Source organism: Pezoporus wallicus, unplaced genomic scaffold (genome assembly GCF_028554395.1).
Source record: "Pezoporus wallicus isolate ANWC-B61680 ecotype Strahan unplaced genomic scaffold, APGP_CSIRO_Pwel_v1 contig_2348, whole genome shotgun sequence".
Taxonomy (NCBI): Eukaryota; Metazoa; Chordata; class Aves; order Psittaciformes; family Psittacidae; genus Pezoporus; species Pezoporus wallicus.
Window position 1 is genome coordinate 1323993 of NW_026636985.1, and position 14708 is coordinate 1338700.

General features: G+C 49.2%; 1 protein-coding gene across 6 annotated transcripts in view; it reads right to left on the reverse strand.

The window, feature by feature from the left end:
- The window catches only part of AAK1 (AP2 associated kinase 1), a 73296-nt gene extending 59608 nt beyond the window's left edge, over window positions 1–13688 (reverse strand). For 5 of the 6 annotated variants that reach the window (XM_057402529.1, XM_057402530.1, XM_057402528.1 and 2 more), the window contains exon 1: window positions 13474–13687. In XM_057402529.1, the coding sequence (XP_057258512.1) occupies window positions 13474–13636 (163 nt within the window). In that variant the 5' untranslated portion in view covers window positions 13637–13687. Of the gene's footprint in view, window positions 1–13473 lie in introns of all 6 variants that reach the window. The other variant, XM_057402526.1, reaches the window with a different exon arrangement.
- Window positions 13689–14708: the final 1020 nt, after the last annotated feature.

The window sequence follows — 14708 nt, forward strand, 5'->3', positions numbered from 1 at the left end:
CTGCTCTCAGCCCAGACTTTCTGACTCAAAGGAAATAACAAGCTTTACTTAGTTGGGTTTGGGGTTATTGTTTTAAGCTAGAGCTTAAGAGTGCCAAGTTTAAGGGACTACTTCAATCTAAAAGGCCCTGACCAGCATCTCTTAGGCTAAGCTAAGCTCTACATAGCAGGAATACAAACCACTGGTCTCTGCAGGGTAGAGAGCAGGGTCTCTGTGCAATACTGCAGGGGTTCTCTTTCAGCTCTAGGGCTCTAAAACACAAAGATAAAGTCCTTATAGTCCATGCAGGACTTACGGCTATGAAGGAAATGAGGCCACACAAACCAAAGTACCAGGTTTCCTTTCATGCACTGGGAAGCTCCCCATGCTCATTTCCAAGAGCTCTCAGTTACCATATTCACCTGTGGCTGTAGGAGTAAATCAGAGCTTCAGAAATGTGGGGAAAGCAGAGAGCACCTCAATAAAGCATAAAGCACACTCAGGATTTCAAGGCAGGAAACCTGAAGCAGGCACAAATAGCAGGAGAATCAGCTGAAACCTGCATCTCCCCACATGAGATACTAAGCTGATGGAAAACTCAGCTAAGCAGGTATATTTGCCACAAGATCAGGAATTTAATAGTGATCCTATTTGAAAGGAGATTATAGCAGTGACACAACTGTAAAGAGTCAACAGAGCTCTGAGTTAAACTGAACTTACAGGAAAAGCAGCTTCTCATTTGCTAAGTATTTCTAGTGATACTTCAACTAAAGAAACCAGACAAGGAATATGGGCATAGGCCGTGGGTCAAGGTGTGCAAGAACAGCATCCTCCTGGCCAGCACAAGCTCTTCAAGAACATGCAACATTGCTGGGCAGCAGCTCCATCGCATCACCCACAGCCTTCCCTCCTGCAGAACAAACACACACACAACTGCTTCCTCCCAGCAAAGGCTGCAGCTGCATGGGTTGCATCCTACTGCCAGAGGAAAGCAGTGTTAGGAAATCAAGGAATGGTTTGGGTTGGAAGGGACCTTAAAGCTCATCCAGCTCCAACGTCTGCCACGGGCAGGGACACCTTCCACTAGAGCAGCTTGCTCCAAGCCCCTGTGTCCAACCTGGCCTTGAGCACTGCCAGGGATGGGGCAGCCACAGCTTCTCTGGGCACCCTGTGCCAGCGCCTCAGCACCCTCACAGTAAAGAACTTCTGCCTTATCTCCAATCTGAACTCCCCCTGTTTCAGTTTGAACCCTTCACCCCTTGTCCTATCCCTACAGTTCCTGATGAAGAGCCCCTCTCCAGCATCCAAAGGCAGGGTCTGCATTCACCTGGTTCACATCAACACCAGTTCAGAGTAGAACAGGTCACAAACTCACATTAATCCTCTGCTTCACACAGCCTGTGGCAGAGAGAATGCCACATGCAGCCCTACAGTTCCAGAGGTCTCCAGGTTTAGGTGTCAGGCTCCACACTCCTGCACCACTAACCATTATGAGCAACAAGAAACTTTCCACTCAGCTCACATTTGAGCTGGAAAGAATTGGGTCTTCATAAGGTAAATTTGCATGTCTGCAAGCAAATCACATGAGCAATTTGATTGTATGAGCAATCTGGTTTCCAGGTTCTACTGGCTTAAAAGAAGCTTCATGCTGAGCAAGTTCCCTGCGCACGGAAAGCCCAGCATCCGTGGCAGCTTTGTGCTGGGTACCAAATGCATCTCAAATCACAACCAGTGTAGTGGGAAGAGGGGGAAGAATAAAAGGAAATAAAACCCAGACAGCTATAAAGATACCTCTGGAGTCATGTGCATCCATTGACAACACCCCCAGAGGCAAAGCTCTGCATCCAATACTGCGAAACAGTGCAAGGTGCGCAGGCAAAGCCCTGCTCTTTAGGGCTCCCAGCTCCAGCCCTGCTTAAGCTCTAGTCTTTAAACATAATAAAACATCCAGCATACTTGACAGAGCAAAGGAATTCTCCCCCAGGTAAAGCAAAGGCTCTCGTAGAGCTCGTGGGTCAGGTTCTCAGCATGAGTAAAGCAGGGACACTGATAGCCCTACAGATTTACCATAGCTGAGAATCCTAATGTGATTAGCCAATATTACCAACATAACTTAGCAACACTGCTGCAATATCTAGGCCATGACAAGAGAGATTTAGATTTAGAGGCTCCACCCTCTTCAGGGTGCTTTTCCAATAGGCAGGACGGCACAGTTAACATTAGTGTGGCCCAAACTGGGCGAAAGAACACGGCCAGAAACATCCCCCACCACAGAACAGTAGCACAGGCTTTACCCCTCCCAACTGGAGGAGAGCAGGACTGGTTGGCTGAGGATTACTGTGGGGTTTGGGGGTGAATATTTCATTTGTTGGCCATGATGCTCACAACCACAAACAGCCACTGAATCCCAGAGCCATTCCGGTTGGAAGGGCCCTCTGGAGATCACCCAGTGCAACCCCCTGCCAGCACAGGGGCACCCAGAAACATGTCCATGACAGATTTGGGATGGCTCCAGAGAGGGAGACTCCACAACCCCCCTGGGCAGCCTATGCCAGGGCTCTGACACCCTCAATGTAAAGAAGTTCTTGCTCGTGTTGAGGTGACACTTGTTGTGTTTTAGTTTATGGCCATTGCTCCTTGTCCTGTCACTGGGCACCACTGGGAAGAGTCTGTCCCCATCCTCCTGGCACTCACCTTTGAGCTATTGATCTACATTGATGGGATCCCCTCATATTTATACAGTCCCAGGCATTTTGCCTGCATTGATAACATGGAGAAAGCTTAACTGCCTCTTCCTTCCTTCTGTGGGGTTTATATAGGTCTGGTTTAAAGCTGTTTTGCTTTATCTCTTTGCATTTTCCAGGACCCTGTCTCATTACAGGTCCTTAAGAACCACTCTGCTCCCCTAGATGATACTTCAACACCTAACAGCTTCCATGGAGAAAGTCAAAAAGGAAGCTATAAATTGTAATAGAGCAGAGAAATAAGGGGGGGGCCAAATAAATGAAATTAATCTCCGTCATGCAACAGCATATTAGAAGCCTAAAATCAATGAGCAAGACTCATCCTGTGCATTAACACTGCATTCCATTTTCAGAAGCTCTAGTTCAAGGGCAGCAATAGCTTGGTCACACTACTCCATCCTCCAAGCACACAGTCAGAACACAGCCTGAGCACCTTCATTTAGGGGGATTAAAGTCTCACAGTACTCGGGACAGCAAGATCATAGCAAACAGCAGCTCACTGAAGGCTGCGGAGCTGTACTGGTCTTCCCAGCAGGTTCAGATGTTCACGTGGGTAGGTTTGCCAGGCATGTGCTCTGCTTTACAGGCTTGTGCATCCACTCAAATTCCTCCCTGTCAGGCAGGCTTGGAAACCCAAAGCTGATAAAGCAGTGCTTTATTACTATGCAGCAAGATACACTGCCTCCAAGCAGATTATTTGGCAAAGCAGAGTGAGTCCCTCTCTCCTGTGACAATTTTAGTCCTTGAACTTCCACTGTAAGACTGGCAAAAAAAGGAAGAGTAATTACTGGGTCATGAATAACTCACAGCTTCAAAAAATACCATTCGTTTAGTTATCAGTCAGCCCTCTCCAAAGCACATTTCAGCTACCATTATTCCAAGCAGCTGCTAATAGCATCTGAGACCTTGTTCATCTCCAAGTGAAATCAGCAGTGCCATAAACATGCTACAGAGCATGACTGTTCTGAGTGAACATGACTGGAAGTGCAACGCCAGCAAGAAGCTGCAGCTGAAAAGCTTCAGTGGAAAGGCGAGGAAGGGTGAATCACACTGACAGGAGAGGAGAGAAAACACAGGACTAGCTGAGCAGAGAGCAGGGTGTAAGTGGAGGTGCAAAGGAGAAAGCAAGACTAAGGTGGCTGGGCTGGGACTGGTTTTAATGGGACTTGCTTGCAAAGGCCAGCCAGGGTGGGTTTATGGAGACCTCAAGTGCTACGGTAACAGCAAACTCCATTTGGGAAGCAGTTATGCAAGGATCCAAAGAGAGCTCATGGCAACAGCCAAGGCAGACATGAAGGAATTCTGATTACTATGGTAGCACTCAGACATCCCTGAGCAAAGCAGGATGGAAAACACAAGAGAAGCCCTAATACATACATATGGTGTAGGCAAAGCTCAGGTTTGCAGGCGACATGATACTGTATGAGCTTCACTACAGTGTACGTAGGCTTGTTTCAAACAAGGCTCTTCTGCTTAAACCCAGGTTTCAGCCTTTACAGGTCTCCCAGCTGCATACTTGAGCCACAGAAGTGACATCTCACTGACTAACAGGAAAACACACATTAAGGACTACATCACATTCCTCTAGAAGAGTATATGCTGATTGAAGCCTGAAGACAGCCATGAACTTTCCAGCTTCTCACAGCACAGAGACATCTATCCCACAAGGCAGCTCTCAGGGGATTCAGTAACACTGGGTACAGGCAGGAGCACGCAGCAGTCATCGTTCAGCACAGGGAAAAAGTAAAACTAAATAAATACTACAAGAAAATTAAGCCCTACATGAAACAGGCTTTGATTCTTTCCACATGTATGCAGGAGGGGAAGGAGAGAGATCATAGAATGGTTTGGATTAGAAGAGACCTTAAAGCTCATGCAGTTCCAACCCCCTGCCACGGGCAGGGACCCCTTCCACTAGAGCAGCTTGCTCCAAGCCCCTGTGTCCAACCTGGCCTTGAACACTGCCAGGGATTGGGCAGCCACAGCTTCTCTGGGCACTCTGTGCCAGCGCCTCAGCACCCTCACAGTAAATAGCTTCTGCCTTATCTCCAACCTGAATGTCCCCTGTTTCAGTTTGAACCCATCAGCCCTTGTCCTATCGCTACAGTCCCTGATGAAGGGTCCCTCTCCAGGATCCTTGCAGGCCTCTTTCAGACACTGGAAGCTGCTATGGATAGGCATATGTCTGTCTGTTCATTTGTCAGATGGAAAGGGCTGTGGGGATCCAGAACCTGCACTTTTGTGCCCAGTACTCACAAGCACCATAATTATCATGGATTTAATTCATCAGCTCAAATGAACTTCCAGAATTGCTGGAGAACCCCAACTGACGTACAGGATATTGACAGATGTATTTCAAGGCTGCTTGGTAGCAGAAAAAGTTTTGAAGGTAGAATTACCTGAAACTCCTGGCACTGGCTGCAACGGGGCTTCCCAGCTGGAAGTCTCAGCCTGGATGATGATTCAGTGGTAACTGGTGATGTATTTCTTCTTAATCTCTGTTCTCTATGCAGTAATGATTTGATGCATTGCTAACATTCTTTAGTACTCTACCTATATACCTATATCACTGATTTGCTTTAACGTACTTATTCACTATATAGAGATATTTACCTAGTTCACATCAGTGTGCTTGCTTAATAAACTCTGTATATTATACAGCTAGCGTGTGGTCACTTTGTGGTGTGCCCAGTCTGTCAGTACAACATGAATGCTGGGTGAGGAAGGACTTTGTGTGTCTCCCGGGGCCTGTGAATAACAGCAGCACTGTAGAAGATACCGTGTGCTAATGATCAGCTGTAAGAGTACAGCTGCTTGTGTCTTTCTGAATGTGTTTCCTAAGGCAGCAGCACAGGAGCACATGTTGGGGCCAAACACAAGCGTTGAGCCTCAGCAGTCACTGGCAAGAGCAGCCAGGCACCTCCCAGGAGCATGGGCATCTTTGGTCTGTGTTTGCATGATGTGACACAGGGCCCTAGACCACAATAAAAGTTCCTCAGTACTATGGTGACATGAATATTAATGACACTGTGGTTAAAACACCAGACAAGGACCTATCTGCATTTAATACAAAGCTTCACCACCGCTTTCCTCCGTAGCCCTTATCAAATCACTGCATCTTCCTGGGCTTCAGTTTCTCAGTTGTGAAATACCTTGATAAGCCTTTATTCCACCATCTGTTTGTCTGCTCTGCAGAGAGGGGAAGGGAACAGCCATGGGCAGAACCACAGGTTGCACAGGACACATAGGACACAGGGTCTTCATGTTCACTGAGAGCAGAGGCTGCACAACAGCTCAAACTACAACCAGTAATCAGGCATCGAAACAGAAGGGTAAACTCATATTCACTTATCTAAGTGCATCTTCTAATTCCAAAGCAACAGGTAAGGGCCAAAAGAAGGGCTCTGACTTTCAGGAGAGCTTTTCTTGCCAGTCTGACTCATGTCTGCAGTACCCCTTGCCTTTTCTCTCTGCCATCCCCAATCCACACATCAGTGCTCTGGGATGCATTTCATTTCCTTGCAAACATAACCAGCACAAACAGAACATCTGAACCAGCATGATCTCACCAGCTGGTAACTGGGACTGGATTCTTGTGTCATCTTACATTCACTTACATTGTGAAAGGGCTGTAGTGAACATGCAGCCACCAAAGAGCTTAAGTTAGAACACATTCAACTTTGCAAGCAGCACTTGCTGAAATCCCCAGGGACCATTCAGTGCACACCAGCTACAGTCCACATCAGCTGCCCTCCAACACAGTCACGAGCATCCTGCTGACACTGCAAGGGGGAAATGAGGCATAGAGATGGTCCATGAGCGTAGCAGGCACCTCTCAAGTGTGTAAGTTGCCTAACAGGGCATCTGCGGGACTCCAGTCAAAGCAACAGGATCCTACAAAGAGGAAACCCTTCCATCCCAATCACTGAGCCATCCTCATCTCTGCCTACCTCCTACCCTTACCCCATGCCTCTCCCCACAGAGCCATGGCACTGCCTCTTTCCTCCGGCCAACGTTTCTTGCCTGTCAGTGCTCAATCCCAGAGGAGTGGTTATTCCTTGTTACCCACCTAATCTCTACACATCACCCTTATGCCGGCCTAACAAGAGATGCTATGATACCCAGGAGGAAAAGCAGGTATGTCAGCACACAGCACATGAACACACACACACACACACACACAGATCCTTCTCTTAAAAGGATATTACTTTCTTTACGAATTTTACCCTATCTTTCACGCCACTAATCAGTTACATATCCCCTGGTATCACTGACCATCAGAGCAGAACCCAAGGGCCAAGAGCAGCCACAAACATCTCCTTGTGACCACGCTGCAGTTCTAAGGCAGGGATTTCCTATTGCTCCAGCTCACCCCTCCAAAGCAGCAACTGAGGGAAGGTCTTTATTTCTGAAGCACTTTCCAGTTAGAAGCAGTTAATGACAGGTAACTAGGGTATCACTGACTTAGCAGGTAGGTTGCACAGGGAAGGCACATAAAGCTGTGCTACAGTGCTCCTCTCACATCAACACTGGTTATTCGTGTTCATTTTAAGCATTTTAAACCACTTTGAAAGTCAGAGTTTGAGACCACTCACTCTCACAACATCCAAATAGCTTCTATCTACATCCAGGACAGCAGTGAAGTCACAAACACAGGTGTACCCCATGAAACCAAGGGCTTCTCTTGCCTGCTACAGCACTTGGAAGAGAAAGAGCTGTTCAGGGAAAGCCCACACAAACCAGGCCACATCACGCTTCTCCTGGAGCATCCTGTACTTGGGAGACAAGCTCTGGGTTTATTTTACTGCTGCCATTAGAGCTGTGCAGCAAAAGCACACGTCAACCTTGCAAGCATCATTTAGGTTACAGAAGTAAAGGAGAGACATGCTATCATCTGGTAACAGATCTGCACTTAAACAGCTTCAGAAGACCAAGCATTCTACTATTACACCCTTGAGAACAGCATGCCGGATTGCTTTTTAAGTTCACACAGGCACATTTTGGGGTCAGTCCCCTATTACAGCCCTACCAACACCAAATAAGAAGTAAGACCAGCATATTCCTACCACTGAATGAAAAAAGATCAGATCTACCTGTCGTCATCGCAGCTTCCAGCTCAGCTCTGGGGTAGATGTATATGCATGCAAAGTCTGGCTTGGGGAACTCAGCTGCTGATGGCTTCTTGTATTTTTAATCTATGAGATCACCCATCCCTGGTACACGATTTGTTTCTGCAAGATCATGAATCAAACCAGATGCTATGAGCATCTTGTTCCTAAAGATGTCTTTAATGCACTCTTGTGACACAGGGCCCAAGGTCCTGGTGTCAGCATGGGTTGCACCACCCAGCAAGTGTAAATGTATGCCCAAAGAGCAACCCCACTGAAAACACAGAGGCAGCACTGGAGAGAGAACACCAACTGCAATTAAAGCACTCAAGCTGGAAGGCCAGAGATCAATTCTGCACTTGGCCACACATACTCTTCACCTTCATATCTCAGTATATTATTTCCCAGCAGCCCTAAAAGGAACAGAAGGACATTTCCACCGCCTGTGCCAGGGCTCAGATACTCTGGCAACAGGGTAGTGAGAGCTCCTCACATTAGAGGAGCTGCAGCAGCTCTCCTCTGCTTTCATTCTATGGCATCATACTGAGGCACCTTCACTTTGTTTAGTGGCACCTCCTACAAAAGGAGAAAAGGAAAGTTTCCCTAATGCTAAAGCCCACAAATGAGAAAGAATTATCCTGCAACTGTGTTTCACTTAAGCCTTTCCAAACCTTTTCCTTGTGCTTGTAAACCTCTGTCTGTATCGCTCCTACATTCAGGAAAGTACAACAGCCAGTACCTGGTTTAAGGAGGTGTTATTCCAGTATGGTATCCAGAGGGTATCCTGTGCTTCCCTTAATCCTTTCCTGGAAACAACTGGTTTGGTTACCTCTTGTTACCAAAAGAGAACTCCTCCATAAACTCAGTTTGCTTATGGCATGTTTTTCCTCAGAGAGTTCCCATCTCCTTCCACATGTGAAACACGAGTAAACACTTACTTAGTACAAAGAAAGGTAAATTGGTTGCAACTTCTCAGAGCAGCAGTGAGTCCTGCGGCTGCTGTTCCAACAAGCACAGCCTCAGTCTGTCCAAATCACTATTTGCACTGGGAAAAGCCACCTTCCAAGGAAGCAGCTTCCAGCTGCAGTGCGAGTGTGCAGCACCTAGTCAGTCCTGCCCTTATTAGCCATGATTAATGCAGGTGGGTGAACTTGGAAAGCAGCAAGTGCTAACCCCAAAGTGGATTCCAGCTTGTCTTCAGCACATTTATAACTTACCACCTGCTCTCTGCAACTGCTGACAAGCTCCTGTGCAAAGGGGAGAAGGGCCACAACACAATGAGAACATGCACTGCCATGAGGTTTTCCTTAGATCCAAAGTGTCGCTGCTGCAGTTGCAACCAGAGGTAACCTGTTCATACATCACCACTAGGACGCTCTGCAAGACCAGTGTTGGAGAGTTAAACCCTGTCGTCTCCCCAGTCAGAATCCTAAACCTAAGCTTTTTTACACTAAGGAACTGGCAACTTCCTAAGGCTGCTGCAGGACTGCTTGAATCAGGAACTATTTTGTTTTAACATGGAAAGCTCCTTCCTGGGAGAACAACTGCAGAAGTCTCATCTCCCCATGACTGCAGAGGGCAATCCCTGCCATTAAATATACTGATGAAGTATATTTAAGTATACCTAAAGAGAAAACAGCCACCCCCATGTACAATCCCAGACCCATTTTCTGACATGTTGCATAAAGCTTAGAAGTGAGGCTAGATGATGCGAGTCTCTACACTATACAACTTCTTATACAGTTAAATCCATTAACACCTTCCTTTCCTTCCTGGCTACATCCAGGGACATGGCACATGCTCTAACCCAGCAAAATCTGTGCTGCTAAAGGCACCAAAGCACATGGGGCACCTCAACATTTAACTCACTGGGGATCCTTCACCAGTCTGCCTGGCTTGTACACTCAAGAAACCAGACTACCACACCACAGAGGAGCCAGTATGCTACCCAGCAGTGCAGAGCACACATGCCCTGCCTCACAAGGTACACAGGAAAAGCTAAATTAAAAGAATCCCACATCCCATTCCAAGAGGAGAAATAGTTTAATTCCTAACCCAAATGGCAGAAGCCAGAAGCGACAAAATGAACTTCAAAGTGATGCCTTCAACCCAACCACACTGGAACTGGGGTGAGCCCTCTGCAATTAAGCCCAACCACACATTCAGGCAGCCCAGGGGACCACCTTCCCCCTTCAGTACAGGCTGTACATGACCAGGCTCTTGATGACACCTCCCCACAGAGCCCATCCTTTCAGCACAGAGTAAAGCATACAGCTGCCAAATTGAAGCTGATTTTTACACTGGTTTCTAAGGCCCACTATTGAACGCTTTGAAGTGGACATTAGCCAGCAGCACACACAAGGCATGTATCTGAAACACATTCTGACAGTTACTAAACTGAATCCCCTAACTTATATATTTTAAGGGGAAAAGACTACAAGTAGCACATTCAGAAGGATACTACTAAGGGAAAAAGTGACTTTTCACAGAGCTGAAGAAACAGCCTGCATCTTTTGCTGGGAATACACCACGACTAACAAAATCCCAGCTCAAACACGCACCCCATCAATGCTTTTGTACCTTGGATCAATTCAGCACTCTCACATTATTGCAAGTACAGAGGGTAACGCAAAGCATGTATCCCAAAAACTGGATATTGGGGCAATCCCGTTGGATTGAGGCATCCAATCGGATCACACTGGTTGGGTTTCTTTTCACAAATGAAACAGTAAGATCGCAGCCTGACTCTCCTCCACACTCAAATACCTCCTGGGCATTCACCTCAGCTCCCTGAAGCACCAGACACCTTCCAAATGGGAACTCGAGCCCCCTTAGAGTTCCAGTATGGATGATGCCACTGCCTTTAACCCTGACCTTGCAGAACTCCAAGGCCAGCAGTGCTGGCTTCCCACAGCACGTAATCCTCATGCAGACTTTGAGGGGAATTTCTCCAGGGTTCTGCTATTATATGGATCAGAGCAAGACATCTACAAAGCCTCAACTAAGACTCATTTACTGCAATATACTTGTAAAAAGGCACTGATTCATCAGTATAACATCACCACAGACAAACAACCATTCAAGTTCCTGATGTATTATTCCCATCCACTTCCTCCCTGCCCAGGAAAGCAAGTATCCAGACAACTATTTTTAAGGGGGTGTGGAACTACCTAACCGCAGCAGATATTTTGGGGGATCACGTGGAGACATTTGCCATCTGGCTCTGTGACTGCATCAAGAGCTCCCATCCTGGGCCAGGGAATGCTCATCCTCAGCAGGGTTGCTCAGCAGAATTGAGAGGGACCAGTCGCAGCTTGACCGAGAGACATAAATCCCAACACTTTAACTCCAAAAGCTCTGGTTCAAGCAGTTCCTTGGGCCTGCAACTCCAATCTCCCCCACAGTATCCATCATTTCAGTCTCTTTTACATATCATTTCTTTTCTAGGCTCACATGATTTGGTGGTCCTGGGGTAACAGTTGGATTTGGTGATCTTAAAGGTCTTTTCCAACCTAGTTGATTCTATGCTGCACCAAAACCCAGGCCTCTTCTCTCCCTTCCAAAGCAACAGAGAAGACAGATGTCTCTTTCCCAGACAGGATATTCCTCCTCCACCAAAGTGCTTCCCAGGAGACTTTTCCTTTTAGCAGAAATAGCCAAGACTTCACAAGTTGCCTTTTTAACACTGCTGAAGCACCAAAATTCACTGCAGACACAAGGAAGCTTTCCAGCCAAGGATTGGGACATCAGTAACGCAGGGACCAGGTTGCCTGAGAACCCCTCAGGTCTCCAGCTGAGTCAGTGGAAAAATGCTGTTTACCAGCACCTGGGGAGCACACAGAGCTACACCCAAAGACCAGAAGCATGCAAAGCTGTGCTTTTGACCCATGCTGCCTCCCCAGATGACCTACCTTTTGATAAAGGAAATGGTATTTCACCCCTCTGTTCCCATCAACCTGCAAACCTACAAACCACCTTGTTCCTGTCCCCTTGGAGACTTCATTCAGCACACAGAATGCTTTTGGACTGCCCACACCAGGAGTCCAAGTGTGAGGAAAACACCTGCATAGCACATTTCAACAAGAGAACTTCTTTTGCCTTGTAATGCAGCCAGGAAGAGAACACAGCACCCTTTTTACAGGCCTGTCACTCCTCGCTTGGCTTGTGCATGCAGATGTAATAGTTGTAACCCACCCTAAGCCATGCTTCATCCCAAAGGCTAGCCAAGAAAGCAGGAATCATAGGGAAAAGCCCTCAACAAGCAGCAGCTCCTCTGGGGCAGCAAGGTATAAAGGGGAAGCACATCTCCTGTGCAACCTGTGCTTTTGCAGCTGTAGCTTAGGGCTCTGGAGCAGAGAGCCCAGTGACACACGGGCTTGCTTCCCAGTGCTGTCAGCACCAGGGCAGAACCTGCCAGCACATTATTCATCAGCAAAGAAAGCCTCTGGTTCCCCATGTTACCAGGATGAGGCCAACGTGAGTTAAAGAAGACTGTGACAGCTTCTCAGGTTGAGCTCCTGTAGTTCTTAAGCTTCTAAGGCCTTGGAAATATCAGCCAAGGCAAACCTATATTGCAAATTTCAAGTCAAGATGGAAAAGATCACTATAGTTACTAGCTGGAGGCCTGGTGTTGGGGCTCCTCTCAGCTCAGCACGCAGAACATGTCAGAAACCATGCCTGGAAGATGGTCACAGCTCTATTTTCTTCTGCACTGTGGTGACTTGTTACAAACCTGAAGGCACACGGCGTACACAGAGTCCCTTTCCCATTTTAGGGCTTTTTCTCTGCAGAAGCCTACACAGGTCCTCCCACTCCGCTCTCACAAGCGGCTACCCCCTCCCTCACACTTACACCAGCAAAACATAACACTGTTTTGACTGGAATTGCAAAGGAGATGGACCAGGAGGTGGCCAACATCTCTCTGAAGGTCAAGGCTAAGGTTAGCAGCCAAATTCATGCAGAAGGTTCCTTATACCCCAAGCAGATGAAATGGGAAATGATAGTTACAGCAGCAGTGCTGGCTGCACTTTAAAAGATACCACCACCAGCTTGCTGCACTGCAAGGACTGGACATGCAAAGAGTTTTATAACCCCTATTGCTCATTTTTAGTCCTTTAATTCCTCGATTTTGACACCTCCTCCAAAAAAAGCCCAAATACACCCCAAAACCCCCCAGACAATTGGGATTACTGCAGAACCCCACACAAATGGAATCCCTCAGCCCAAATCACAGGCAGCTCTACTCAGCCTACCTACATGCATTACATTATCTACAAGGAATTTACTCCAGTGCTTTATTCCTCTCTGCTCACAGTAGGAAAGGAGGCTGAAGAAAGTTAGAATGAAGGCCACTGCTTGCGTTATTTTACAGCAGTGAAACATTTGCCATTTGATTTGGTGTAGGGAAGGTGGGAAAGAACTTCTGAAATCCCCTCAGTTTCTAAAGCACTTTAAATAAACCCCAGCAAACCCACACTGGGTTTCCATATGGGAAGCCCACAAACGTCAGCTTGCAGGTGCCACTTCTGTCAAGGACAATACAATATATGGGGAGCTAGGGATAGAGGGGGAGGCGGAATGCCCAAGAACGGCCAAAGCCTCCCGTTTCCAGCTCTGTGGAAGCAGAGGCCCTGGGGTCTTACCTTCCGCCAGCACCTCGTCCACCGTCACCTGGTGCCGGCCGATGCTGAACACCCTCCCGATGTACCCGCTGCCCGGGCCGCCGCTGCCACCGCCGCCGCCGCTGGTGCCCGATCCAGGGCCAGAGCCACCCTGCTCCCGACGCGAGTCGAAAAACTTCTTCATGTCTCAGGAGGCAGCAGCCGCCTGCGTGCGCGGGGCAATGCTGCTCTGCCGGTCCCAAACCCCCTTCTCCTGCTTCCTGCCGCCGGGCAAAGACGGGGGTCCGGGGCCGAGCGGGGTGTGAGGGATTCACCCCTGCGAAAGCACAACGCGGAGAACGGGAAGGGGTTGGCAGCTACCCCCACAGCGCGGCCTGGGCCGCCGCAGCCCCCTCAGCGGAGGCCCGAGTGACAGGGCCCCTGACACGGCCCCCGCCCGGTATCTCTGTGCGGGCGGGGGGGGGTGACTCCATGCACCCCGCAGCGGCGCCCAGGGCCGGCCTAGCCGCAGCCCCAGCGGCTGCCCGCGGCGGGTCACGGCGGGGGCCGCCTGCCGGCAGGGCCCGGGGCCCGCATCGCTGCCTGGCGGCCACTGAGCCCGTCAAGGACCGACCCCGCCGCCCGCCGGCCCCATCCGACCAGGAAATGGGCTGTCACAGGAAGTCCCGGCTGCCGCCGGCAGCGCCGCCCCCTCGCTTCTCGGCCGAGCCCGGGGGACCCGGCCCGGCCCCGTCACCCCCGGTGGCCGCTCCCGCCGGCGGAGCCCCCGCTGCCCGGTAGCGCGGCTCCCGCCCCACAGCGCGGCGGGGGGGGGAATCGCCCTTTGGCAAAGGAGGGTGGCGGAGTAGGCGGGCGGGGAAGAGGAGGGGGCGCGGGCGGGGGGCGATGTGTGGTGGGGCCGTGAGGGGAGACTCCGGTACCGAGAGCTCTCCTCAGTGTGCCCGGCCGCGATGGGGACCCCGGCCGGTCCAGCGGCATCAAGGGATGCCCGGGGGGGCATTTCCTCCCTTCGGCGTGAGGGATGGGCGTTAAAATCCTGTCAGCGAGGAGCCGCGGCCCGTGTTGACGCCTCGCCTGGTGATGGTTATTTACATGTATTTTACAGACAGTGCGCCTAAACTTAATAATGATGATGATAATAGCAATAATAATAGCCCCCCTGTGGTGATATCTCGGGGCCTGGGTTGTCTTCACACAGGCCCTTCAAAATGCCGGGTTTGAGAACCTCAAATTAAGTATAAACAGGATCCCGAGCC